Source organism: Nannospalax galili, unplaced genomic scaffold, assembly GCF_000622305.1.
Source record: "Nannospalax galili isolate Female #2095 unplaced genomic scaffold, S.galili_v1.0 scaffold283, whole genome shotgun sequence".
In the NCBI taxonomy this organism is placed as follows: domain Eukaryota; kingdom Metazoa; phylum Chordata; class Mammalia; order Rodentia; family Spalacidae; genus Nannospalax; species Nannospalax galili.
Window position 1 is genome coordinate 2,886,411 of NW_008350535.1, and position 26,749 is coordinate 2,913,159.

Here is a 26,749-nt window from a genome sequence, read left to right on the forward strand (position 1 = left end):
CCAATATGAAACATGGAGAAAGAGGGTCCCCTAGAGTGTTCTTAGTCTCATTCATAAAAGAATTTAAGAATGGACCCAAACAGAAACTTTTATAATTTTATTAGACTCTTAAAGAAAAATCCTCAGGGAAGGTGAGCTGGTCATCTTGGAAGCTGCCTTGAGGAGGTGAATAGTGGGAAACTGTAAAGAAAATCATGAAACCATGCAGGTTTCGAGCCTGAATGGAGGTCAGACACATGCTTGACTTTCAGCCACATGCCTGGGAGAAGGAAGCTTTTGAGAAAAAGCGAAGAAACACAAGAGGCGTGGCACAGCCCAAAGCCTTAAAGAAAGCATGTTTAGAAAGAAAGGCATGAAGAAGAAAAGGAGAAATTATGTTTTCCTGAAGAGTTCAGGAGAGCGGACAGACTTACAGAGACCTACATGGCTGTGGCTGGTCTGGAAATTCTGCAGAGAGCTGCGGCTAGTCTCAGGCAGTAAAATTTCACCCATCTACTTAGCATAACTTAAGGTGAACCTGCATTCCTAGGAGTGGTTCTATCACCAGGTAATTGACCAGTGAGACTGGAAAAGTGGGTCTTCCAACAGATAGACTAGACAATTTTTATAGTCTGGACCAGTTAAATTTATGGGGCTTATTGATACTCTAAAAATGAGCTCCTGGATGGTATTATGGGGTGGACATGGGGGCTGCTGAAAAAGTGGCCCGGCCTCTCCTTCGCTTCTGACATGGAAGCCTCTGCTTACCTCGATAGCACTATTCAGGTTGTAATTGATAACTCAGAGGCGGTTGTCTGGTCTCCCTTCATCACTGGGACAGCTAAAAGATGCAAGTGCCAGTGGGCAGCAAAGCAACCAGCTCAGTGGCAGGAAACATTAGTTCCTTTTGAGCAGAGGGCTCCTGTAGCCATGTTCTCCTCTGAAGTGCTGGATCTTAAATTTTATGGTAGCAGCACTACCCTGAAGGCTTAGGAGGACTTCCTGAAGCACAGGTGGCTGGTCCTGCCCCAAGAATTCTAGATTCAGAATTAGAATTTGCATTGATTGTTCTAATGAGTCCTTAGGGGTTCAGTTTCTGTGTGGTACCACACACAGGGAAGTACACAGAAAGTAAACCTTGATGCATGCCAACCACCTGGGAATCTGGTTAAACTGTAGAATCTGTCTGACTCAGGGTTTAGGAAGGGATCTAAGAGCCTCTGTTTCCCACATGCTCCCAGGAAATGTCACAGGAAGATTTTGTGATGCCAGGCTCAACAGAAGTGGTTTTCAAGTCCAGTTGCACTTTAGCATCACATGGGGAATTAAGATTCTCGGCACCTCAGACCCACTCCAAGGGAATCATATCAAGATTTCTTGGGAGGGACCCAGGCATTAGGATGCTTTCCATGGTTCCAATGTGGAGCAAAGTGTTGTTTCTACTGTCAGGGTCCTCTGGAGTGAAATACATACATTCCTATTTCTATTTTTTTCTCATGTTTCAAACTTTTTGTACTGTGTGTATTTGGGTGAGTGCCCATGGCAGCCTGTGTATTTGAGACAGGACGGTCTCCTGTGTTTTTGAGACAGGACAGTCTCCTGTTCACTGTAATACTCAGGCCATCGGGCCCACAAACTTCTTCCCTGTCTCTGCCTCCCATCTTGCCACAGGATCAGCAGCATTAGACATATCCCACCACTTCCCACCATACTTGGGTTTCGGGGCTCTGAACTTGGGTCCTCATGCTTGCCTGGCAAGCACTTTACCCACTGAGTCATCTCCCCAGTACACACACACCCATTTCTGTGAATGGATTTACTATTTACATCTTAGACTAGGAAAGGTTGTGCTCAGAGCTCTCTCTTCTGTTATGGCCACAAATGGAGCCCCCCAAATTGTAATAGCCAAAGTAACTTCATTTTGTAGAAAGCTAGAAAAACAGCCAGCTTCAAGGTTAAGCGCCTGAACTTAGTGCTTCCACTTAGAAGAGTTTTCTTTCCTTCCTTCCTTCCTTCCTTCCTTCCTTCCTTCCTTCCTTCCTTCCTTCCTTCCTTCCTTCCTTTCTTTTTTCTTTCTCTCTCTCTCTCTTTCCTTTCTCTCTCCCTCTCTCTCTCCCCCCTCTCTTTCTTTCATCCTTCCAGACACAGCAGCTGCATTTAATCAGAAAGTGCCTTACTCTCATGGTCTCTATACCTCTGTTAAGAAAGAGAAGGGCTAACAGGAGCTTGCTTTGGCTTCTGTAGTTTGCTTATCTGCTAACTTGGGCATCCTGACCATATTCAGGACCACCTGGCATTACTCATGTGTGATGAAATTCCTATGGTATTTGTGGTTTTGCCTTTAAAAGCTAGTTCTGCCCTTCCCTCGGGGCCGTGGGCCCTGAATCTGATTAAGGGACCACGGACAGCTATAGCCCTAATAAATTTAATCAACTAAAATTTGAATTGAGTCTGGTGGGCTTTTTCACAGTGATTTCAATATCCCTAACACTTCTACAACCCAACGTAGGAGGTTCCAAGGTGTTAATATGGTTCAGGGTTCAGGCTTTCCCTTAACTCTAAAATGAGAGAGTAATAGGACTGCACCACAGAATTATGCAAAAAGACCAGGTGTAGAGAACCCGTGTTATGTGTTTAGCAGTGAGCATGTATGTGCTCAGCAACTGTCCCATATCCCATCCTTATGACAGTCCCCTGGCCCGCCTGATGCTTCCTCACTCCACATTCATGCCCAGGATGCCTGGCTGCAGGTGAACGCCTCCACTGATCTGTCTTTATGGACAATCTTGAATGTTAGAGAGTTCCCCTTTTTATATCTTGTACATTCACTCAACCATCCTTGCTAGATTCCTTAAGTTGCTACAAACGATTTCCATTTCCCTCCCAAACAAGACAGGTGTAAACATTTAAAACCCGCTTTCCTTCTTCCTGTCCTGGGTTGATCTTCCCCTTAACATCTTTTCCATGTTCCTCTCATTTCCAGGTTCATGTGTGTTGATATACTGCTTGCACACTCTGGTGTGCGAATATGCCAGTTCCAGGATTTACTTTGTTTAGTCTTGTGTCAAGGGCAGCAGACTCACTTTCTCTCACATTGCATTAAGATGGCAGGCAATGTTTTTGGTGGCTACATGGTTGACTTTCATTCAGTTTTCTGTAGATTGAAATTAGAGCCTTTCTTTCCCATGTGGTTTGTTTTCCTATGAAGCTCAAAACCCCTAGCTTGAACTTGTGTAGGTGTGATTTCTTTTAAACTTAAAAAAAAAAAATTTTATGTGTATGTGTTTATTGCCTGCATGTAGGTAAGTGCACCAGTGTTGTGCAATGCCCGTGGAGGACAAAAGCGACTGTCAGATCCCCTGGGACTGGAGTCATGGACAGCTGGGATTCTACACCAAGTGTGTACATGAGCCTGTAGAGGCCAGAAGAGGGCATGGAATCCAGTAGGGCTGGAGTTACAGGTCATTGTGAGCAGCCATGTGGGTGCTGGGAACTGAACCCAGGTCCTCAGCAAGAGCAGCCAGTGCTCTTAACCACTGCGCCATCTCTCCAGCCCCAGTCCAATGTGATAGTTTCGAACTGAAGTGTAAGAAATCACCCTCTCTTCCATGTCACATTGTTACTTTGCCTTTCTCTTTCTGATGAGCTCTTTTTGAATCCTGATTCTGTCATTTAGTGTAATCATTCTTTCCAGCTTTAGGACATACCCATTTTTCATAAACTTGCTTTCTGTAGTTCCTGCCAAGTTATTAATTAAAATGTTGAACAGATGGGGCCAAAGGCAGGCTTTGCAGCAGGACACTAGACATGCATCTCCAAGTTGGTGTGCATCCTTTAATTAGTGCTGTTCAAGTGGCTGCATGCCCACCAACTGTTCAAGTGTCCAGATCGAACTTCTCACGTTGCCCAGGAGTGCTTTATTAAAGGCCACAGTAAATACCTTAAGGCTGCAATATTTTATCTATTTCATATTTCCAGTCTACCAGTCTAACAAAATAGAAAATGAAATCAGAGACAATTTCTTCATGAAAACTCGTGCTGGCTTTCTTTCACAATAAAAACATGCCCAGAGTTAAAATCAAGCTTGCAGTTCTATAGCATAGAAAACGCAGTTTGTGGTGTGTGTGTGTGTGTGTGTACATTGGTGTTCCTGTGTGAGCACACGTGTGGGTGGGTGGGTATGAGGAGGCTGGATGGCTACCTCTGGAATCTTTCTCAGGAATGATGTCAACCTCCTTGATGGAGTGCCTTTCACCAGCCTGGAGCCCACCAATTAGGTTAGGGTGGCTGGCCAGTGAGCCCAGGGATCCTCCAGTCTCTCCCTCTGCAGTGCTGGCTGTGCACGCCACCACAGCTTGCATTTTAAAGTGGGTTCTGAGGAACTGTGCCGGTGCCAGCCGGCCAAGACGGACAGTACCTGAAAGGGGGAGTGAGGATTGAAATTAAAAACAAGAGACAGAGAAAAGATACTTGGGAGGACTGTCAGTAGAGACCGCAGCCCCGGTTTCTTTTAGCTCCGCCTTTTTATACAGAAGAACATCAGCCATAGCCACTGTTGCTTAACTCAATTAGTTTCAACGGCTGTTTTTCCCACCTGTATCTGAGGGTCAAGGAGCGGTCAAATACTTGTTGTGAACTCCACCATATAAACACATTCCTCCTGACTTGGCAGATTAGGTACTGGTGTGCAAAACACAAACTCAGTAAACAAGCAAGCCTGCCACAGCTCAATGTACATAATGGATTAATAGCTCCCAACAGAACTGAACTCAGGTCATCTTTGTGAGGCAAGTGCTTTGCCTGCTGAGCCGCCCCCAACTCCCATACTCCTGTACTTATCTCTGGTATTTCCTCTTGGAGTAGCATTAGATCAAGAAACTTAGAGTTGGGAAGCCATTGATAATCAGATACCTTTGAAATTGGCTGCAGATAGACCCACACCCACACATAAGCTGGTCTTTGGTACAGTGTTAATGCCTGCCGTCCTACAATAAGGCCCTCATTCTGCAAACCTCTCAGAGACTAAGACCAAGCACAGTCCTTTAGTTAACAAAGTAGCTTAGCTTTTGCAAACAACGGTCATAATTTCCAGATCTCTTGCAGTTTAAAGCTATAAATTCCAGCCACCCTGGAAGCAAAATTTCAAGACTGCTCAAATCTGTTTCCCTGAATTGCAGTCCTAATAGTTTCCAAATAAATATTGTCTTCTTTGTTCTTAACTAAGTTTTGTTCTTGGTGGACAAAAATTTTCTGTATTTGACAGTGACTCACATCTCTCTCTGGGTTTCTCCCCCAATACTATCACATGGAATGTGATGCAAACGGAGATCTTACTTATCATACCTTAATTAGCCTTGGGTTTTAGTTTTCTCTTTCAAGTGGTCCTTAGAAATGATCCTCATAGTCCCTTTGGTTCTAATATTATTAGTTGTGCAACACAGAGAATATGACAAGACATAAAGGTTCCTCTGGAGACAAGCAGCTGGGCAACGAGAGGTTCATACTTGAGCTTCAAGCTCCAAACAGGCTTTAAACAGAAGCCAGGGGATGGAAAAACTCAGCACCTCCCCCCACCTCGCAAAATTTAATTTCTTGAGATGCACAACATAGCATTTTGGCCTCTCTTCCAGGCACTTTTATTTATGTTTGAGAAGATATAACCAGTGACCTCATTCTAAAAAGCCCAGATCTCCTAACATGGATAGATCATCTTTTGAAATATTCAGAGGTTGAGGTGGAATTATGTTTTTCATTTTCCAAGTCAATTGGTATTCATTTTTTTTTTTTTTTTTGAGACAAGGTCTTCCTGTAGCCCCAGCTGGCCTGGAACTCACTATGTAGACCAGGCCGGCCTCAATCTCAGAGATGTGTCTGCCTTTGCCTTCTAAGAGCTGGAATTAAAGGCATGAACCTCCAAACTTAGTCACATTTATGTTGATTTTAACATTAGTTTTCCATACAAAGGTACAGCCTAACTACAATAAAACAATGATTTGGAGATCAGAGTTTGATTTTTAGGACAATAATTAACTCCATGGTCCCCTTGCTTTGATGAAAAGTCCATAGGAAGAAAGTGATTCTTGAAATTTCTTCAAGAATTTGCCTGTTCCTCCCCTCCCTTGCTCTAGGCATCCCATTAAAACAACAGGCTGCTGAGAGGTCTGTTAAAGTAACCAAGGCCTTCAACATGAATCCTCACAGATGTCCATGGACTGATCAGCCATATGAGTGTGTATCACCCCATTCAACTTCAGAAGCCAAATCTTTCATCTTGCTTGTCTCTTCTAATTATCATCATTTTATTATTTATTTATATTTTATTCATTTACTTGGTGTGTGTGTGTGTGTGTGTGTGTGTGTGTGTGTGTGCGCGTGCAGGTATGTGTGGAGGCCAGAGGTCTCCATAGGTCAGTCATTTGCCATCTTATCTTTTGAGACAGGCTGTCACTGAATCCAAAGCTTGAAGCTCACCTATTCTACTAGGCTGGCTGTTCAGGGAGCTCCACAGATTTACCAGGCTCTGACTCCTCAGCTCGGAGGTTACAGTGTGTGTGCCATGCCCAACTTTGTGTGTGCGCGTGTGTGTGCACGCACGATGTACATGCCTGTGTGTGGGCAGAGGCCAGAGGAAGATATCCAGTCTCCTACTCACTCTCTGCCTTATGCCTTTGGGGCAGAGTCCATCACTGAACTTAGAACAGAGCTGGCAGCCAGCAAGCCCCAGGGATCTTCCTGCCTCCATCGCTGCCCAGCAACACTGGTTACAGGCGCATGCATAGTCATGTCCAGTGTTTTCTGTAGGTATTGGGAGCCAAGCTCAAGCTCCTCATGTTTCTCTGGCACGGATCAAGTGCTCTTACCCACTGAGTCATGTCCCTAGGTCCCATGCTTGTCTTTTTATGGAAGGGGTACATGTTGTATTATTTACTTTAATAAGGTATAATTCAGGTCTGGAGAGATGTCTCAGAGGTTCAGAGCACTGACTGTTCCTGCAGAGGACACAGGTTCAATCCCCAGTACCCATGTGGCACTAACAACCTTCCAAAACTCCAGTTCCAGAGGAATCCAATACCCTCTTCTGACCGCCATGGGTACTCACTGCATGGCACAGGTGCACCTACCCATATGTAGGCAATACATTTATACACATAAAATAAAAATATTAAAAACGTGTAATTCTACTTGCATAAACAAACAAAAAAACCATTTCACCAAAACAATTGAAATTTGTTGGATTTATTTCTTTCTAAAGTTTTTACATTTACATATGTCATATTACAATCTTTCACTATTTGCATGATTTCTATTACATAAAAACCATTTTTAATGCAATAAATTTTGTTGTTGTGAAACAACAAAATACCTTCAACTTATAAAAACACAGGGACAGTTATAGTCATGAACATTTACACAATCAAGAAATGTACTATATATATCACAGCTTCTATACATATCAGGTGACCCACTTGTCTACAAGGGAAGATTTACTTTAATAACAGTGAAATAGGGTAATATTTATATACAACTACTTTAATAAAAAATAAAGCAACTGTAAAATGTAAACTTAATTTTCAAAATATTCTTTAAACACTTTAACAATATCCACATAAATTACTGTTCCATCCAGAAGATGACCACCATAAATGCCAAGTTTGGAGATGGCATTTCTTGGACCTGGTGGGTGAGGAGGAACAGGTTTCCAGTATATGGTGTAGTACCACTAGCTTACACAGGTCTGCTGATGCTGACTGTTTGGCCACTGAAAGGGAGAAGGCTGCTATTTTGTCACTAATTACCTTCACAATCTGCAGGGGACACGTGGCACCAGGACTGCGAGGAAACTGAGACGATTGTGGAGAAAACTTTGAAGGTAAAGGAATGTTGAGCACTGCAGATCACGTGGAACCACAGTGAATATAACCCAGTGACTAGGTTGCAAAAACTAATACCGTGTTTGATCTTAAAAGATACAGACTACCACCATTGTGTATGTCCCACAGTAACCAAGGCTGACCACATGGGTTCTGCACTTGTGCAAATTTCTATTCTAGACGTGGGTTCTGAAAACTTGAGGTAGACGACAATGCAGGGAGGCTTGTAGGCCTTTGCTCAACAGCTCTCATTTGGGCACAGAGTTGCTGAGCAAGTTTATGTTCCTGGACCCTTCCCATAGAAATGAAATAGTATCCATTTCCAGAAATCTGGGTGCAAAGGCAAAGATATCTGCTGATCCCGATCCAAACTCAGTGTGCCTGTTTGTTTCTTGCAAAGACAAAATAGTCTCAGCTTTAGGCTGAGAATCTTTTTCGTTATCTTTATCATGTCTCATCTCAGTGACTGAGCCACCCTCAGAGCTGAAATCTTGCCATAGCAGGGTCAGGCCACTGGGACAGCTGGATTCCTAAGGAATCTGGAACCCAGTATTATCTGCTTCTGAGCAGAAGCCCAAGTGGAATGGAAGGCCAAGAAGCTCCAGAGAGGGAAGATCACCTCCCTCTGCAGGGCCCTGGGGTCAGGGTTTAGAGCAGTGAGCCTCAGACCTGCTGTGTGATCCTTCACTGAGCCTTGTGACTGGGACCCTTCTAGGTGTGTCCAAAGACTTGTGCAGACTGATGGGGAAAATACTAAGTGAAATTCCAAAATTCTCTTTATTCATCAACATTTTCAGGCATTGAAGTTAGGGTGTTTCTTTTTAGAGTACTGCTTGTGAGAGCTGAGCTCCCCACCCTGCAAAGGGAAATACATTTTGGCTGGGTTCCCTCTCACTTTTATCTTGCTGATGGAGAACTGGCCAGCTCCACCCAATACGAGCTCTCACCAGCACAGCTGTGATGTAATAGCACACAGGCCACAGCCGGGGATCCCAGGGTAATGTGGCTTCTCCTTACATGCCTTGAATGATCTGCAGGGCAAGTGGCTAGGCCACTCTGGAAAATGGTGCACACCAGATTGCTAGAACTTCACCTGGGCTACTGGGGCATGCTGGAGAGTTACTGTTTGCCAGCCACAAGGAAGCCTTCATGTTGGTGGTCTACCAGGAGGTCGTGGCATGCACCCCCTTCATTTCTCTGTTAAAAATTCAATGCCTCTCAAATTCAGACAATAGAGTGCCATCAAATTCTTCTCTGGTCCTTGGAACACATTTGTGATGCAGTTTTACCCTCCTGGTTTAGCACTCTTTAGAATACTCCAGCCTTTTGTGTCTTAAAGTCATATATTTGTATAACTTAAAACATTCATTGTATGTGCATGTGTGCAGGTAAGTATACACAGATGAAGTCTCGGGCATGGCAACTTACTCCCCGAACACCTAAGGGGACAGTGAACCAGTTCTGAATCTCTGAAGAGATGACGGAACACACACATAACTAACCTATGTGGAAGGCAGCCAGCTCACCCTCCACTTCAATTCGGCCTAATTACTCTTGCTCTATAGCTTCAAAAAGCATCCTAATAATATTAAAAAATCAATGTGTATATATACTCTCTCTAAAGTGGATATGATTATCCATGTCAAATGGTTTCTTGGCTTTGCAACACCCATGGCTTTACATTAAAAGTCCAAACATTTCAAATGATGATAGCCTAAACTAAACCTTATTTCTGCTGCTCAATTTTTATAAGATTTCAGAATCAAATGGTTGTTCTCTGCAAATCGTAAATAATTCTTAGAAGAAAATACTCTTGCAGAGCTCAGACCCTGCAGATCAGCCCAGAGCCGGTTCACCACACATAAAGAACAAATAAGGAAATATATTTGTAAAAAATAGTTTGAGACTGTAGAGTTAATAAAAACAAAACTCAGGTGTACTACCAATATAGGGCTGCAGCCTGGAGCTGAAGAGGAGTCTCCCATCCCACAGTTCCAGTTCTCTGAACCAGACACAAAGACCTGAGGCAGCGTGTTCAAACAAAAGACACTGCACTCAACCACTCATTCAAACACATCAGTCACTGCTTTAAATACACCAAACATGCTGGTTAATAAAACTTTAGTCTCTAGTTACTATTTACACTCTATAATATAAGCAGTAAGGTCAAACAACTAAGGCCAGTGGCTCTTCTTTGGGGAGAGGCAGGAAAAAGAGACCTAAGTATAAAAATATTAAATAAAGTTTTAACCTGGTCCTAAAGTTCTTTTACCTGTGATACTAGCTGCTAATTTGTGCAATTGCGAACCTGGAATACAGTACCCGATCTTGGGATGCCCTGATATACTTCAGTATCTGTGACATTCCTTCAAAGAGAAGAGGGTAAGGATGTGGCACCAGGAGAGTGATTGATCTACTCTAAAATATACATCGGTACATAAAGGATTCACTGGGTACTTAGTTAATTCTTCTGAAAGCTAAATATTTTTCTGGACTAATTACAACAATAAAGAACGTGAGCTCTAAAGCATCACACTTTGTAATAAGCCCCAAATTATCAGTTCAACTTGAAGTGCTCTTAATACTAAAATTGCTAAGACTACACAGGCTGGATTTCCCCATTTCTTTCTGTATTTCTCAAATTATAATACGCTACTTTCGTTGTATTGCACGCTGTACACCTGAACAGATTCACAAGTTTAGTTCAAAGTCATTTTTGCCCTGATAATTCAAAGCTTAAAGATGGAACTTTCTAGCATAAAGTCTTATTTAAAAATTTAATCAAAATATCATTTGAATTTAAGTTTAATAAAACAATACCACTGTATGTACTCTCAACATTGTACTATATAATCAATCCTATGAGGTTTCTTACTTTCTTTTTATATTATACTGGTTGTTAAAGACAAAAATAATTTCAATATACATATGCCATATACTGATAACACAATCTACACACTGATAAACATACATACATAGAACTATAAATATCCACATTACGACACTGGCAGATGACAGAAAGCATTTCCTTTGACATGTGATACACTGTCTACACAAGCACTTTCCAAAATCCTGCAGTACAACAGATACATACATAACTTACAAAGAATGTGCCCACAAGACCTAAGGAAACCTACTATCTATACAACTAGCTTGCTGTATTTCCTTGTTCTTGCATTCAAGTCAACAAACCATCATGCAGATTCAAGTATTTACTGACATTCTCTGTATGAAGACATTCTGTCTGCAATGTAATGAGCCAATGCTCCAAAGCAGATTAAAAGGGAGAATGACCTTGGCCTTTGGTCCTTATAATTATGAGGGATAGAAAAGGAATCTGAGAGGAAAAAGAGGAACCAAGTACCTGTCACTCATTGGGTTATTTTAGTGGATCGCTAAAGTCCTCTGGCTGGCTTGATGATAGGGGATGTCAAATGTGGGCAGAGAGAGAGAGAGAGAGAGAGAGAGAGAGAGAGAGAGAGAGAGAGAGAGAGAGAGAGAGAGAGAGAGCGCTGCTGACCTTGGAGTTCACCAGCAGCCTATTAAAGTAGGAAGCATGGAGCATGGCAGGTCTAGGGCTTCAGTGCCTATGAAACTGATAGGTCTGTGTCTAACACTGATGTGCTGAAACAAAAGCAGTTCCTATTCAAAACAGAAGGTGCACAGTCATTCTTGAACTACACTCTGTTTTTAACCAGTGCTAGGATGACACTTAGGTTCTAGGTTTTACAGTGGGAGCTTTACAATGCAAACACATGCTGTCATTTGAAGTGCAAAGGGATCTGCTAAAATCTGAAAGGTGTCTATACTGACCTGCTAAAATATTGAGTCCATAAAAGCTAAACCACAGAGATGTGGATGTACAAAGCTAAGAAACAATGTCAAACGAAGCTGAAATCAGCTTAACTGAGGACTACCAGAAAAAAATGCCCAAAGAATTCGAATTCCGTATCTAAGGTCTTGATAGGGAAGATAAAAGAGAAATTGACTTCTGTAAGGTCAATTTTCATCTAAACTTCAAAAAGGCAGAAAAGATGTATCTCTCAGGACAGAGCTGGTCCTGCCTTACCTCAGAACATGATCCTTTGGTCCTTGTTCTTTACATGATAAAGGAAGAAAGGCAAAGCAGAACCCTTGTCCGTAACTTCCTACTGATTAGGTAACTTCCCCTCAACTTCTGAAGTTCAGTGGATTGACTTTAGAGTAACAAACCTAGCTGGGCTGGAAACTCAGCCATGTTTTCTTCTTCCAGAATGAATTCCCTCGTGTTATATTTGCTTGGAAAACAGTCCTCACCTTTAAGGCTAGGCAATCAGGGGAAGAGGAGAATGCCTCACAAACTGCACCAGACCTCTGCATGAGAAAATGTTTTCATCTACTTTACCTAAGAGCAATTTTAAAAGCTACATACAATTCAGGAACTATTTCTATCACAGGACTCTGCCACATGGCTGGTTTTACTGAGATTAATTAAAATGCACAAAAGTAGCACTTGGCTTAATTAGACATTGCTAAGAGTTAGGTAAATGATATTTTTTAAAGGTACGTTTCAGAAATACTTATACCAATAAAATAAGGACTTTGCATGGCAACTAGGTTCTGATTGCTAAAATTGAGTTCCTGGCACCCCCTTGTCAAAGCCAACATGTGAGATAGGGATGAAGCCCCAAACACCCACAGATTTTATACACAGTTTTGCAAAAAGAATATCATCAAGTCTTTGATGACTTGTTGAGATTTTCTACACTAAAATCTATTATTACAATATTCATGTAAAGATGGTAATGCTTTATCACACAGAGAGGAGCTCCAAGGCTCCAGGACACTGAAGTAGGGTGAGAAGTAGTTGGGTAGAGTACCTTGGAAGGGAGAGGAGCACTCCCTGTACCGTGCATTGGGCACCAGGCTCCGAGTAGCTATGGAAGGGACCACCTTCCATTTCTTCTGACTAGGTACTGTAGGGAAGAATTTGTCACCAAGGAAAAGTGGTTGGCTATAGACCAGAATCTCAGGATCCAGTCAGACCAGAGGACGTTTCCTACCACAGGATAAATTTGACCTGCTGTATACACTGCCTGTAGGCAGCGTCTCTCATCAGAGGCCTCAGGGAAGAGGCATTTTTCGGCCCATCTCAAAGGTGGGCAGTATTATAGTAGGGCAGTCTGGGATTCTGTCACAAAAGAATGTTACAGTTGTTTTTCAAGATAAATGATGCAGACACAGTATTCTACATCATCTAATTATCTATGAGCATGCCCAGAAGTCCTTAGAGTCAACATTAGAGAATCCTGTAACAGGAATAGTGTCGTGATGGTGCTGATATGAACATTTCAAGACTATTCTACATGTCAGAAACATTGCAGTAAGGTGCCATTCAATGTATTAGATACTCTATAAATACAAACAAACACTATATACATAGACTCTGCACACTGTGGACAAACATATTCAAACACATTAACTCTTCTTTAGTTATTGATGCTCAAAGAGGACAGATCTAGGTACCTCTCTCCACTCAGGGACTATAAATATTTAGGCAGAAAACTAACAGTAATAGCTCAGCTTCTAGGAAGAAAGGCAACTTGCTCGTGGAAATTTTGGATTCAGTAGGAAGCTAAGAAATGGTTCAGGTACATAGAACACACTGTTAACTACCATGTTGGTGGTTTCAGGGTTCTGAAATAGAAATTCAGTCATTGTCTTTACCCAAACAAGATGCAGGTTTAAGGAAGGTTTTTCAGTGATGTGGCAAAATACCACAAAGCAAGCAAGTACAGTTCTGGAGAGGCGTTAATCTTCTCTGGGCACCAGCAAGATGGGCATGTATACAGGAGAGGTAAATGATAATAAATACTCATGTAACTAGATGCTAGCACATCCTAATCTATCTCTAGAAACTACCATGATTTTCTAGCAGGTTTTCTCTAACACACTGGAATCATGCTATTCATGCCGAGCAGCTGATTCTTTGGTCATAGTACCTTCAACTAATAAACTAAGTAGAAAGAGCAAAAACATCGAAGGGAGGAAAAGTATAAGATGTGATCCCATTAGCTTTGAAGATGTGCTGTTGGGAAGATGACAGTTTTAGGGAACACAGAGCTTCAGGGCTGGAAATCTTAAAGTCGTAAGTCACAGAGCAAGCTCACCTTGTATTCTTTTGTCTTCCTCTATGAGACAACATTGTACTTATTACCCTGGATTTCAAAGTGACTGTTGTGACTGCAAGGTGAAATTATTTTGAGTATAAGGTAAGAAATGAGATTTAACATATACAAAGATATTTAGGAGCAACTTTAATAGTGACAGAGTAAGATGGCTATCAGAGACCACACATCCAACCAGCAAAGTCCTCCATCTTCCACCTCCTCTCATTCAGGCAGACATTCAGATTGTCTAAAGAATCTGTCCTTTGCCGAAGAACTGTAACTGTTTTGCTCCCTTATTTGTCTTGATACAAGGAAACAACAAAAGGGTTCTGTTTTCAACATTATTTTGTTACAATCAGGGCATAACCTCATGCCTGTATATGTGTGTAGATTAATAACGAATCTGTTCCTGGACAGGTTACCAATGACTGAGATGAATCTGATTCCTAGTCTAGACCCTGTGGGAGTGAGGTAACACATGCCTACGGACAAAACGTCCTACTGCTGCTGCTCCCGAAGAGCTAACTGCTGCCACTGTCCCTCAGAAAACAAAAGCAGCTTGGTACCAACCCATCCTCAGCCTCCAATGGCGAGATGACTCCACTTCCTCTTTCCCTTGCTCGGCTGGGATGGAATCCATACTTGAGGCATGCTACGTGCCTCCCTACGTTCTCCAGTCCTGCAATCTTCACACTCCCTTTCTCCTGCCTCCAGCAGGGTCGGAACTCAACAGTGCCACGATGCAGGCAGAGGTGCACCACCCTGGGACACCCTGACTCCTGGGTATCATTTTCACATAAGCATCTGTGGGCACTCAAGTTCACCTCTGTGACTGGGCAAGGTTTCACATATAAAGGCTAGGATTTACTAAACCACGATGTTTGTCCAGTTAAGTGTTTCACAACAGATTAAAAATGTTAAACTTAAAAAAGTATAACAGTTGATTGGGAATACGTAAAACAACTGAGCAGAGTGCAAATAAGAGGGACTGGAGGGAGAAGGGATCTGCAATTCTTTCTGAAATCATGATCCTCTGCCCCTCGAAAAAAGGTGCATTAGTTACAGAGTTGCAAAAAATCAAAGCAAAGAAATCAAGAGCGAAGACAATCTGTACAGAAATTAACAAAAAAATACAATATAAAAAGTTACTAATGCACCATTTAGTCACAGACTATTTTTTTTTTAAATATATTCACGGATTACCAGAAAGATTTTGAAAAACCCTATTTTGCTCCATGACCAGCACTTCCTGGCCACAGACAGACTCTAAGTAACTTTTTGCTTAATGCTGGTCGTTTCAGGTCGGTGGTCCTTCCTCTCTGACACGTTACGCTTGACCTTGGCAGTGATTGGAGATGAATCTGGGTTCAGTGATGGGCTGGAATGCGACTTCTTCAGTCCTGCAGGCTCACTCTCCTCTTTGCTCAGCAGCTCCTTGCCGCCTCCTTTCAGAATGCTGACATAAATATCATAACGGGTTTTCTGAAGGCAAAAATCAGAGGAGAGCAGTCAGTACGGTTCACAACTGCATGCGTATAGCACACCTAGCAGGTTAACTACCTAGAGACAGCGAGCGACTGTTTGAACACCTGACTGGATCCCAAGCTGATAAATCACGTGGGTTCTTACTGGGCACGTAGGAGGAAAATAACCGACTGATCTACTCAGATAAGAAATTCAGCTAGAATTTCTGTTACTATTTTTCTGGAGGAATTCCCATCTACTGGACGGAGTAGTCATGTACCTGGACACCACTGTCGACTCTCCTTAACTCTCGAAGACTCAGCTGGGCAGTCCTTGCATGCTGAACCCACCCTCCACTCCCCTGTAAGACAGAAGCACTCTCTAGAGGCCATTCTGAGGTTTTCTCTATTGCTTTTCTTTTAGGATCAGCTGAATCTCCTTCCCAGGCTGCTATGAAGAAGACTGGCTACCAGGAAGAAGATGAAGCTCACAGAGCTTAGATTTCCTTTTCCCATGCCACGTTCATCAGCTATTTATAGAGTGCCTTCGGTGTTTTAGACAGCTGCTTTCTTCCCCAGCCTCGTTTATGTTGATATTGTTTTCTAATTGCTGAGAACACTGCAGAGACTTTTATTTTCTCCTAGCCAGAATAACACTGTGTTTCTATCCAAATCAGTTCTCTAGAACTATTGTATAGACATATTACAAATTACAGGAAAGGGTCTCAGATTCTTGATTTGATGTATTCTAGTCAAAATATGCCTTTTAAAACTCTGATGCTTCCACACATGAAGACTTTGGACAAGGCCTACAGCATTTTATATCTGAATAAATGAGCATGTCAGATATAAACCATCTAACAAAGGAAGGAAAATTCTACTAAGACTGTATCTTTTAGGGATATTTTTCAAGTCAGATTAGAGGTTTGTGTATGTCAGCTTTAAGCTAAAAGTAGGAAGTGCTACATTTCCAAGTTGTTTTGCTCAAAAGTAGGAAAAGCTTGGTAGTCATTAAATTTGCCTTGCATCCAAAAGGGCTGAACTTTGGTTGATGGCATTCATTGACTGCTTGCGTGCTGTTTCAGGTTATTCACACAAATCATACAGAACGGGAAACATCACTGGTCCTGCTTTTACAGGTGGAAACAAAGGCAGAGAAGTTCCAAGTCAGAACAGGTGAGCAGGAAACTTTGATTTGAATCCAAGCAATGCAATCGCAGAAGCCACTCTGGAACCACTTCCTGTCTAGAGATATGGATGAATGCACGTCCTAGGAAGGCTTCTGACAGGTATGTGGGCTGGCCAATCAAAAGCCATTCTCAATTCCCTCTTTTTTGTCCCTCCCACTAGACAAAGACAGATATAACACAAGATAGTAGCTCCTCAGCTCCTCTAGAAGCTAGGATGGGCCATGTGAAATTCTGGCCAAAAAGATGGAAGGAGAATATTGGGAGCTTGAGGGAGAGGGCTCGCTCTCTGAGGGGAGAGGCAAGTGTTGAGGAGAAGATAACGGAGCTGAAACTTTCCTTTCCAGTTACTTTTAATTACTTGTACACGGGTGTGTCAGTGTGTGGCTATCTGTATGCCAGTGTAGGTGCCTGAAGAGGCTGGAGCAGATGTCCCTGGGGTTGGAATTACAGGCAGTTGTGAGCCTCCCAACATGAGTGCTGGGAACTATATTCAGGTCCTCTCGAAAGAGCAGAACACACTCTTAACCGCTGATCTGTCCAGCCATATAACCTTACTCTGTTTTCCTTTGACATGATTCCTAAATCTGTTACCATGTGATGTAAGACAGGAGGTGTGGAGCCAAAATGACAACATGGTCGGCCCGAGGAAAAGGAAGGACAAGAGCCTGATTCTGACCCAGTGAACTGGATGTAACCCCAAGACGCCGCAACACTCTGGTTAATAACAACAAATCACCAATTTCCTTATTCAAGAAGTCGCTATAACAACTATTGTTATTTGCAGGTGAAAATATTACTAATTGATACAATAGTATAATTTTAATAAAGAAGAAACAAAGTAAAAAAAACATGGAACATGCTAAGTATTACATCAGAGAGCCACATGAAAGTTTAGTAAGAGCATCTGTTAATAAAAATTTCATCAACATAACATATTGTTATACGCATCCTGAAATCAGAAGAAATCCAAAGGACATGCTAGTTTTAAAATCCTATTCGGCCCAAGAATTTATTAGTCTGTCTCCAAACTGCCTTGGGGGTGAGATTAAAATGCAGAAAAGATTATTCTCAATAAGAACAAGATTCAGTAAAAATGATCTATAGGTGGTTTAAAAATAGACTCAGAAAGCCAGGATGAGGCACAGGAAAGAAGGAAGCATGCAATGAAGGGTCAAGAAAGACAGTGTTTTGGATGACAGGAAAGGGGACAGAAGGAGTGCAGGTGATGGGAGGTGGCAGAGCCAGTCTCCGTTAGTGTGGAGATGCTGACAGTACTGAGAGAATTTACTTGGGAAACACAAGAAGAAAGTCATTTCATTCAGACACCCCATTACTCCACTACAAAGCTATTGTACAAATAAATTACATCAGTTTTCCAATCAACAAATACAGGGCATGGACAGGCCCCATGGTATATGAGTCATTAGACTGGAAGAAAGGTCAAAGAACAGAAAGGGTGAAGAGGGCCAGAAAGCAAGGACTGCTCTGTTGCTGAGAGAAATCAAAACAAGGAAACACCTCAGACTGATGGACTTGTAAGTGGCTATACTCTATTTCAGATTCAAAGGTTTATAGAGACAGAATCTATAGATCCTGGTAACACTGTCATCTTTTAAAAAACAAAACAAAATCCAGACCAGTCTCTGAGACTGACTTTGGCTAAAATCAAGGTAAATATGCGTATTGTAAACATTTTAGGAAAGAATAACTTTCTTCTCAGAACTGGCCAGCAGGCATTTATGATAGCCACGTCCTTCCATGATTACACTCATCCAAACAGGAAAACCTTTCTCAGAGACTCTGAGGCAACACGTACTCACTGTCAGTGAGGAAAAAGGGCTATGAAAGTTCTCATTGTGCTCTATTAAGAGTAGGAAGGTTAGCCTTCCAGCCAACCATGTGGTCGTATCTTTGAGGGTTGTTTTGGGTGGGGTATAGTTTGACATTTCAGTACATGTACAAAATGTGTAATGATTAGATCAGAATGGCTGGATCACCTCAGACATTGTGTTGAGAATAGTCAAAGTCCTTTCTACTGTTGTCAAATAATCACTGTCAACCACAGGTACGCAACCCACCATACCATGGCAATTAGAAGTTATTCCTTCTCTCCAATGCCATTCCTGTAGCTATTAGCCATCTCTAGTCCCCTTCTCCAACTCCTTTCCTGCTGTGGCAACCATGACTCTGTTTTCCATTTATCTAAGACCAAGAGTTCAGCATCCATGTGAGAGAGAACATGTGGTACTTTTCTTTTGCTGCCTCACTTAGTTAACAATGATGGCCTCCAGGTCCATCTATGCTGCCAGGTATCCATTCACAGTTTAAGACACATATACATTAGTATAATACCTTTTCTTTATCCACTCATGCATTCACTGATGAACACCTAGGTTGATTCCATGTCTGGGCTACTGTGAACACTTACAATAAGCACATGAGTGAAGATGTCTCTCTGGCCCACTGATTTCAATTACTGGGGGTAACACGGCTAGCAGCGGGATTGCCTGATGACACGGGAAGTCTATCTGTGAGTTCTGAGGAACCACAATGACTGCATTAGTTCACATTAGAACCAACAGTACTTGGAGCTTTGACTTTCCCCTGCATCTCTATCAGAATTTTTTTTCTGTCTTGCAAAAACTTTTAATTATTTTTATTTTATGTATAGGAGTATTTTCTCTGCACATATGTAAATGTATTCATGCATACAATGCCTGTGGTGGTCAGAAGAGGGTGCTGGATCCCCTGGAATTGGAATTATGGATGGTTGTTAGCCACTATGTGGGTACTGGGAATCAAACCTGGGTCCTCTGGAAGAGCAGTCAGTGCTCTTAACCTCTGAGAACCTCTGAGCCATCCTTTTTTTTTTTTGGTCTTTTTGATAAGAGCTATTTTAACTGGGGACAGATATTTCATTTGTTTTGATTTTTATTTTCTCAAGGATTAGTGATGCTGAACATCTGTATGTTCTCTTTTGAGAAACGTCTATTTAGGTCTACTCTCCCATTTTCCCTCTCTCTACCCCCCTTTCCCCTCCCTCTACCCCACAGCCTCAGTTCCAATACCCACTCCTATTGCTGAGAAATGTCTATTCAGCAAATGTTTTCCATTTATCAAATTGTTTCTTTATACTATTATTTCCTTTGCTGTGAAGAAAAGCTTTTTAGCTAGATGTAATCCATTTGTTCATTTTTTTTTTTTTTTTTTTTTTGAGAAAGGGTCTCCCCCGTAGCCCCAGCTGTCCTGGAATTCGCTATGTAGACCAGGCTGGCCTTGAACTCACAGAGATCTGCCTACCTCTGCCTCCCGAGTGCTGGGATTAAAGGCATGTGCCACCACGCCTGTATGCATGTATTGGCTGCATGTAGGTAAGTGTACCTATGTGTGCAATGCGCACGAAGGACAGAAGAGGCTGTTGGATCCCCTGGAACTGGAGTTACGGACAGTTGTTAGCTGCCATGTGGGTGCTGGGGTTTGAACCCAGGTCCTCGGTAAGAACAGCCAATGTTCCTAACCGCTGAGCCATCATCTCTGCAGCCCCCATTTGTTCATTTTTACTTTCATCATCCAAGTTTTTGGAGTCACCCCTCAAAATCTGCCCAGACCAACATCCTTAAGTGTTGTATTTCCCCTACACATTCTCTCCCCCTCTCTCCATCTCTACCTCCTCTTTCTTTCACTCTATCCCCTCTTTTTCCCTTCTTATCCTTTTTCTTTGGTGTGTATGTGTTCATGTATGTGCATGTGCACGTCATAAGTGTGTGCATGCATGTGGAGTCCAGAGGTAGATATTAGGTGTCTTCCCCAATTGCTTTCCACGTAATTTTTTACATCGGGATCTCTCACTGAATCAGAAGCTCTCTGATGTCTAGACTGGCTGACAGCAAGTCCCTGGGATCCTCCTGAGCACCAGAATTACAGGCCACGCCTCTGTGCTTGGCTTTGTTACATGGGGGCTAGGACTTGAACTTGGGATCTCATGCTAGCATTTTACTAACTGAGCCATTGTTCCAGCCCCTCCCCAATGGTTGTTCTTGTAAATCACATTTTAAAGTCTGATGTACCAGACCAAAAAAACTTACAAATATTCAAATGGTCAACCTTCATTTAAAAAACTAAAAAATGATGTTTAAAGAGGGACCCTGCTTCCCTGACAGCCTGTTCCTTCTTGCTAATGGAAGTGAATTTGGTTGACTGACTGATTGATTGATTGATTGATTGATTGATTGAGAGAGACAGGGTCTCCTTGTGGTCCAAGCTGGCCTGGAACTCGCTATGTAAAGCAGGCTGCCCTTGATCTCACAGAGATCCACCTGCCTCTGCTGTCCTAGTGCTGGGATTAAAGGTGAGTGCCACCACACCCAGCTGAATTTTACTTTTTTATTAAGGATTTCTAAGTGACCAACCAGTCTGAGCAGAGGAAACATGGTTTAAATCTAAGCATGATAACTCTTACCCCTATTTGAGTCATTATGTGGCCTGGCCTTGGCCACTGATATGCAATAGAAATCTGTTAAGGTATGTTTGTTAAAGCAGTTATTCTGATAACAGGTGATGAACCAAATGTCTGAAGCTATGTTAGCCATTTTGAAACCATGGATTAAGCATGGGAATTAAAAAGCCAATATGCTTATGAAAGCAGATTAGAAATCTAGAAAGGTTGCCGGTCCACAGTGGAATCATGGAGCAGTCAGGAACCACCCACCTGCATTTTTCTTAGCTGAGATGCAAGAACATTTATGCTGCTTAAACATTTGATCCGTTTTCTACTATTTGGAGCCAAAAGCATTCCTAAGTAATAAAATAGTCAGCACATATTTTGATCTCAATCATAAAAAAAACCCTATTGAGTAGCACATGTAACTCCAGTCTTAACTATATATAGAAAGAAAATGACTTGACTGATGAATTGTGATGTGGTGTAACTTTGTATAGGCCTTTTTCCAAAATATTCAGTGAATCATTGATAGACATTACTTTGCTCCTGGCCACACTGTGGTTACATAATGAATATTCAGTCAGTAATTATTATTTCCATTGCTAGTTTTATGTCAATTACTTCATCACTGGGGCTGAGTCCATATCTAAGAGTTTCTAAGAGATTCTAAGAGTTAGCCCAAAATCTTAGTTCTAAATCATTTTTAAGGTTCCTGAGCAACCTAGAGATAATTTTTAAATCACAAAGAAGGGAATTTGATAGTGAAACTTTCTCTCCTTGGGGACTGGAGAGATGGCTCAGGGCTTAAGGGCACTGGCTGCTCTTGCAAGAGGACCCAGGTTTGACTCCCAGCTGCCAACAATGATCTGTAACTCCAGTTCCAGGGGATCCAATGCCCTCTTCTGACCTCTGCAGGCATTGCACAACACAGGTACAATTACACACAGGTAAGCAATATGCTCATACACGTAAAATAAAAAAAGATAACAAATAAAAGATTTCTCTCCTTGAGGCCATTTTCTCTATATTCCACATCCATTCTGTGAGTAAGCCATGCTCCCTGACCTTTGGACTGTATCACGCCTTTCTCACTGCTTCTCCCACTTCTTTTCTGATTCGAGCACAATCACCCCATGTCGGACTGTTGGAGCAGCTCCCACACAACTGGTCTCTACTCCCTTCCCTGCCCGCTGTGTACACTATTCTCAAAAGACAGTGATGTCTCTTTACTTTCTTCTTACTACTTCTTTCCACCAAACTGCCTCATATTTTGCTTTTTAGCAAAACTTATTTCTCCCTTGTCCCCAAATTCTAGATGGTCTTAATTCACTCAGCCTTCCCTTCTCATGTTTTCCACAAATCATTAGCACCTGACCTTGTCAGATCAGCCACAACATGGCCAAGGCTTATTCCTTCTCTCCTTCTCTTCCCTTGACCTTGGCTGACAAGATGTTATCTATGACAAATCCTATGCAGGGTATCAAAGACAGGCTGCCTGGCTGAGATCAAGTACCTCTGGTCAGACACAGAAGTATATTTTGGAGGATCATAAAACACAGACCCATTTTATGAGTATCTCTTACAGAGGAGTGAAAGAAGAACAGACTTTATTACCCACAGTAAGCAAAAAATAAACTGAGAAATTGGGCTGCTACACATGCTCTCTGGTGCTTCCTCATTTGAATAGTGTCTTGATCTCATTCTGATGTACAGAGAAGCCTGCAGGGTTACTAGCAGAACACACACACTACGGAGATAAAGATTATTATTATTTTTAATCTAGATTCTACCTGTAAGGTCATTCTCAAAGCTCATTTACATGAAATGTGGCAGGATCACATTTGTGGTTTTATATAGACACAGATGCTAACCTAACATTCTTCAGGCTCTTGGGCTAGAGAATATTAGTATCATCAATATTAATATTAGAAGGAATTGGCACTAGACAGACAATAACAATACTGAAATAGCATACATTGCTCTGATAAATGTTATAACTGGATGATAGAGAATGGAGCATGGGGAAAAGAGAAGAAGAAATAACAAAAGGAGGCTGTTTTTAATTGCTATCATATCACAAAGTCATCAGCACACAAGAATTAATACAATCCCTGACAGAGGACATTACAAATAAGATGGGATGTCTGGAAAACAAGTCCATGGAAAACACAGTGGCAGCAAGAAAACAGTCTTACAGGTGATGCCTATTGTTGACATCATTAAGCTAATAACTATGAACCTTAATTCAGTATTTTAAAAAATTATTTTATGTGTATGTCTCACCTACATGTAAGTTCACCACATGCTTGGAGTGCCCGAGGAGGTTAGAAGACGGTGTCAGATCCTTTGGAACCAGAGTTATGGGTGGTTGTTAGATGCCATTGGATGCTGGGAACTGAATCTAGGTCCTCTGTGAAGAGTAGCCAGTGCTCTTAACTGCTAGACCATCTCTCCAGCTTCGGCCTTAATTCATTCTAAATTGTTCTGTCTTCATTATGCAACACCTTCAGGTATGTGTCTTTTATTAAAAAGGGCAAAGAGAGTTTCTGAAAATGTGTGCCTCAGGACATTCTGCTTCCTTTGGTGATGTTATTAAAGATTCTGTCTAAGTCTCTGCAAATATATTCACAGATCAATTCTAAATAATTTCTGAGCTGCACACTCAGCCTCAGGATGTTCCAAAAGTATAAATAGAATCTAGAAGTGTAGATGACATGACCTAATCCCACTACTCAAAACAACTTGAGATGTAATTTTTACCAAGTCAAAGAGGCAGGGGTTACTCTCTGCCCATAAGCATCTAAGTACTGTGTCTTGGAGATGGGCCAGCTGGCAAGTTCCCTAGTTCTTTATTAGGATTAACTATTTTCATGACGCTTCTGTGAACACCAAGAACCAAGGACAGTTCAAGTACTAGTGGCTTCTTTTCCTATTAAACTGCATTCTTCAATATATAACCTCCTTACTTATTCTGCTATTTTTTAATTTAGCTCATCTTCAATTACCTATAAAAATCTTCTCAAATATGTAAGAAAAAGCCTTTTTACTAGTGGGACTGCCTATGAGAATTGAATGACAAATACTGCGTCTGAGGACATGTAAGATGCCCCTACGGATGAATCCTAATTGTTCCCTGAAAGAGATCTCAGTTATTGATATTCTCTGAATAGAAGTTTAATCACATCCACATATAAACTTACATCTGGCACCTGGCAGTTCCTTTTCCTCCTGAGCCCTGCACACCATTTCCCATCTCTTAATAGAATAGCTGCTCCTCGAGCTCTGTCTCTGATGGAGGAACACAACAGTACCAACCTGAATGAAAATCAAACGGCTCTGCACTGTTCACTTACTCCCCTGATTTGTATTCAAACCCCACCGCTCCAGCAATCAAATGCTGAATACATTTCCTCCTGACATTTAGTTTTCTCATGCAGGTAGGGTAAAAGGTCATCTTTAGACAAAATGAACAAAAAACCAGTAATGTCATGTATGTGGCAAAGTGCATTTTGCTTCCAGAGCTCTTCACTGGCAAAGAAAAAGTAATAAACCCCAAATCACAAGAAACAAGGAGTTTCCAAAGGAGCTGCTTATTCAAGTACAGACTAGTTCTCTTCTTTCTTTCTGCAGTCACAGAAGGCATGGAAGACTGAGGTACAATTATTTTTTCCTTAGCTTCGTGGCTGCATCACCTCTATCTCCTAATTTCAGCTGCAGTAATATATGGTATCCCTCAAAGCATGCTCTGATAGCTCTCTCTCTCCCCCCTCTCTCTCTCTCTCTCTCTCTCTCTCTGTCTCCCTATCTCTCTTTCCCTCTTACTCTCTTCTCTCTCGCTCGCTTGCTCTCTCATGTTGTGCACAGGTGCCTGTTGGGAACATATATAATGTACAAGCTAGAGGTATTTAATGCCTTCCTCAGTCACTCTCCACTTTATTTTCTGAGGCAAGGTCTCTCACTTAACCTGGAGCTCACTGATCTGGCCAGACTGGTTGGCCAATGACTTCCAGGTATCAGCCTGTTTCCTCTCCCTCAGTGTTGGTGTTATAGACACATGCAGCTGCACCTTACTTCATGTGAGTACTGCAGATCCAAACTCAGGTCTCATGTTTGTGTGGCAAGTACTTTGCCAACAGAGCCTTTTCCCTTCTCCCTTCCCAGAATCTTTCACTAAAGCTTGTTTGTTACATATGTACAGCACCAAAATAGTCAATACTTGTAACAATGGGGGCAGCTCAGTCTCTTCAGGAAATCCTTAAAGTGTGGCTTGAGCAGGCTTTGGAGGCACTTTGTTCTAAATATCTTCTCCAGAGATCTCTCATTACATTTGATCCCTCTGAACTTGAAGCATGCTGTAGTTCCAATGTGGGTTGTCACCAATTCTAAGCCCATTCTGATAAAACATCCTCCAATGCATGCAGTGAACACACAGGATGACTAGACATAGTTAGTTCCAGAAGGTCAAAGGATTCACATGGATAGAATAAGGGGACAGGGCCTCCCCCCAATATTCTTTAGAAAGTAGGTACTTGGAACCAAGATATTTGGAAGAGGAGGCAATATTGATTGCTGAGAGGGAATGGTAGAATAGAAGGCAGGGATAGGAAAAATCATCCAAGATGTATATTACTTATTTTACTATTGTTGCTAAGCAGATCTGTTCAAGGAAGAAACATACTGTAAGTCACTGAGGATATTCTTTTAGTGTGTACCAAGAGGAATATAAGTAGACAGGTTTTTGGATAAGGTGGTGTATTAGTCACTTTTCTGTTGTGATAGAGACACCAAGACCAAGAGAACTTATAAAAAGAAGAGTTTATTTGAGCATATGGTTCCAAAGGGCTAAAAGTCTTTCTATCATGGCAGAGTGATTCATGGTGGCAGAAATGGCTGTTGGAGGAGCAGAAGCTAAGCTCTCACATCTTCAAGCAGGCACAGGAAGCAAGAGAGTGACCCAAGATGTGGCAAGGCTTCAAAACTCTCTAAGTCCATCCCCAGTGATGTTCTTCCTCCAGCTTGGCCACACCTTCTAAGACCTCCCAAAACAGGGCCACCCACTGGAGATAAAAATGTCTGAATACTTGGAGCCTATGGGGGATATTCTCATTAAAACCACCACTGGTGGAAAGTCTTTGATATGAGTAGGAACAATTTATAACTTCTTATAAATATCAGAAGAATTCCTATAGAAACCTCTTCACTTACTTGTGATTTTAGAGACAGATGAACATTTTTTGAAAAAAATTTAAGTTTAAACTGTAAATCCACCGAGACATTTTGGACTACACACACATAAACTATATCAATGCTTGCTTCCTCACCTACAAAAATGATCTCACCTTAAGTTGGGAACTTAAGCAAACAAGCTTTTATTTTAAAATCCTCAAGTGAAAAGTATATAGACTTTTTTCTAAAAAATAAGTTTCCTATTTAACATAGAAAATAAAGCACTCTGTGTGAATATTTTCTTTTAAACACCAAAGAACTCGGCCCTTTCCCTCATCTTCCTCCACAATTAGCCTATGTAAGGATTCAGCACCAGCAGTCAGAAATTGTTAAAACTTACAGATAGGAAAATGTAATTTATCAAAAGCTTAATGGTACTGGGAAGGAGGCGACCAATAGTTTGGAATGTGAAGTATCTCTTATAGAAAAA

General features: G+C 41.7%; 1 protein-coding gene across 1 annotated transcript in view; it reads right to left on the bottom strand.

Moving 5' to 3' along the window:
• Positions 1-7,199: 7,199 nt before the first annotated feature.
• Positions 7,200-26,749, bottom strand: part of LOC103745804 (PH and SEC7 domain-containing protein 3) — a 143,940-nt gene continuing 124,390 nt past the window's right edge. Inside the window, exon 8 of the mRNA XM_008847809.2 lies at positions 7,200-15,481. Coding sequence (XP_008846031.1) covers positions 15,266-15,481 — 216 coding nt within the window. The 3' untranslated portion in view covers positions 7,200-15,265. The remainder of the gene's footprint in view (positions 15,482-26,749) is intronic.